Source organism: Propithecus coquereli, unplaced genomic scaffold, assembly GCF_000956105.1.
Source record: "Propithecus coquereli isolate 6110/MARCELLA unplaced genomic scaffold, Pcoq_1.0 Scaffold5340, whole genome shotgun sequence".
In the NCBI taxonomy this organism is placed as follows: Eukaryota; Metazoa; Chordata; class Mammalia; order Primates; family Indriidae; genus Propithecus; species Propithecus coquereli.
The window spans coordinates 3,399-5,403 of record NW_012151220.1 but is presented as its reverse complement, the minus strand read 5'-3'; the positions used below and the strand labels follow the sequence as shown (position 1 = coordinate 5,403).

Sequence of the window (2,005 nt, the reverse complement as noted above, 5' to 3'; positions counted from 1 at the left end):
TTTTTAGTGGCTGCCCTAGAGATTACAGTAAACATAACTTTTCACAGTCTGCTCAGAATTAATATTTACCACTTCAAGTGGAATATAAAAATTGTTAGCACTATATAGACTCCTTTATCCTTCCCTGTTTATGTTGGAGTTGTCTTATATGTTACAGCTACATACACTGGAAACCCATTAGGCAGTGTTATGATTTTTAGTTTAAATTGTCAGACACATTTTAGACAATTCATGGGGAGATTAATCTATTAATGTTTAACCAGATTTTCATCATTTCTATTGCTCTTCCTACATTCCTGATGTTCAAAGCCTCCTTCTGGTGCCGTTTCTATCTGAAGAACTTTATTTAGCCATTCTTTTAGAAGAGCTCTGCTGGCGTGATTATCCAGGTTTTATAGCTACATTTAGTTAATTGAGTGGATTCAGAGACTGAGTGGAGTGTGTTTTCTCCATTGTAAACCCTGCGGAGCCCAGGTATTGACGTTTTACTTTTTGTGTTAATAATCCATTTCATAACTTCCAAAATTATTTGTTTGAAGAATTGCAGAAATGGCGGTGCCCTGATTATTACGAGAACAACGTCCACAAGATGCAGCTCCCATTTTCCAGCAAGCTCCTTGGCAGCACCCTGACCTCGGAGGAGAAACAGGAAAGGCGGCAGCAGCAACTGCGGCGGCTACAGGAGCTCAATGCCCGGCGACGGGAGGAGAAACTGCAGCTGGATCAGGAGCGGCTGGACAGACTGCTCTATGTGCAGGTAACAGCAGATACAGAGGATGTGCTCCTAGCCGTGCTCAACAAGATGGTTCCAGAAAATTTCCTTCCTATGTATCTTTCCTTGGCCATAAAATGCGTTGACCATCTAAGTCCCCTTTGGGGTCAAGAATGAGTCTAGGGGATCATCAGTGTAGAGTACAGTATAGAAGCAGCTTTTTCTCAAAGAGCTGTGGGCTCCAGCTTCATTGATTTGTTTATTTTGGCCTTATAATCTCCTTTATTTCAGTTTTTAATTTGTTAATTTAAGTGTAGCACATATAATGCAAATTGCACAAATCTTAAGTCTGAACCTTGATGAATTTTCACAAAGAAAAACACACCCATGTATCTGCTATCAGATTAAGAAACAGAACTGTACCAGCATCCCAGAAGCCTCCCTCCTGTCTCCTCTTGGGAAATAACTTTCCCACCTTCCCCCGCAAGTGGTAACAACATTTCTGTCCTCTATCACCATTGATTAGTTTTGCCTAATCAGGTGTTGCTGGAACTGTGATGCCTAGAGACAGCTGTGGAGGAGAGCAGCTGTGCCAACCTGTGACAGGAGCCGGAGATGCGGCTCTGCAGCGGGCAGGCCAGGGGAGGCCTCTCCTGCTGCACTTCTCTGTGTGGCTTGAAGCTACTTCTCTTTCCTTCCTGCTTGTGATTGCACCGTTTGTCTTTGAGCATGAATTGTGACTGCTCTGGTTTCAGGAACTTCTCGAGGATGGCCAGATGGATCAGTTTCACAAAGCGCTGATAGAACTGAACATGGACTCCCCAGAAGAGCTTCAGTCCTACATACAGAAGCTCAGTTTGGCAGTGGAGCAAGCTAAGCAGAAAATCCTTCAAGCAGAAGTCAACCTGGAGGTGGATGTGGTAGACAGCAAGCCAGAGGTAACTGCGAGGGCCCTGGGAGGGAGCAGCCCTTCCTGAGGGGGAGGAGTGTCCTGAGAGGGCTGACATCAGAGGGGTGTGACTGGAGTCCAGGAGGAAAAGAGAACAACATGACGCGTGTTGTCCACTGGCACGTGGGTGGGGCAGTGATGGCACTGACCTTGTACCAACCGAAGTTCTGTCTGGAGGGATTTCACCCTGTAGGCCTCTGGCCCCCTCGAAGAGGAAGTGTGCATGTAAATAGGGAGAACACTCACACACCAGTCTTTTGGTGCTGTCTTGAACCCGAACCTGTTCCTCTGATGATCATTTGACAGTCATACTCTCCCTTTAACATTCTTCTGGTGTTTTATTA

General features: G+C 45.4%; 1 protein-coding gene across 1 annotated transcript; it reads left to right on the top strand.

Moving 5' to 3' along the window:
* Window positions 1-539: 539 nt before the first annotated feature.
* Window positions 540-1,689, top strand: LOC105820703 (actin-related protein 5-like; the record flags this gene model as incomplete). Its single annotated transcript, XM_012657241.1, has 2 exons — window positions 540-757; window positions 1,468-1,689. Coding segments are annotated over 2 exons (440 nt in total), but the record flags the coding sequence as incomplete, so codon positions are not given.
* Between the last annotated feature and the right edge of the window lie 316 nt (window positions 1,690-2,005).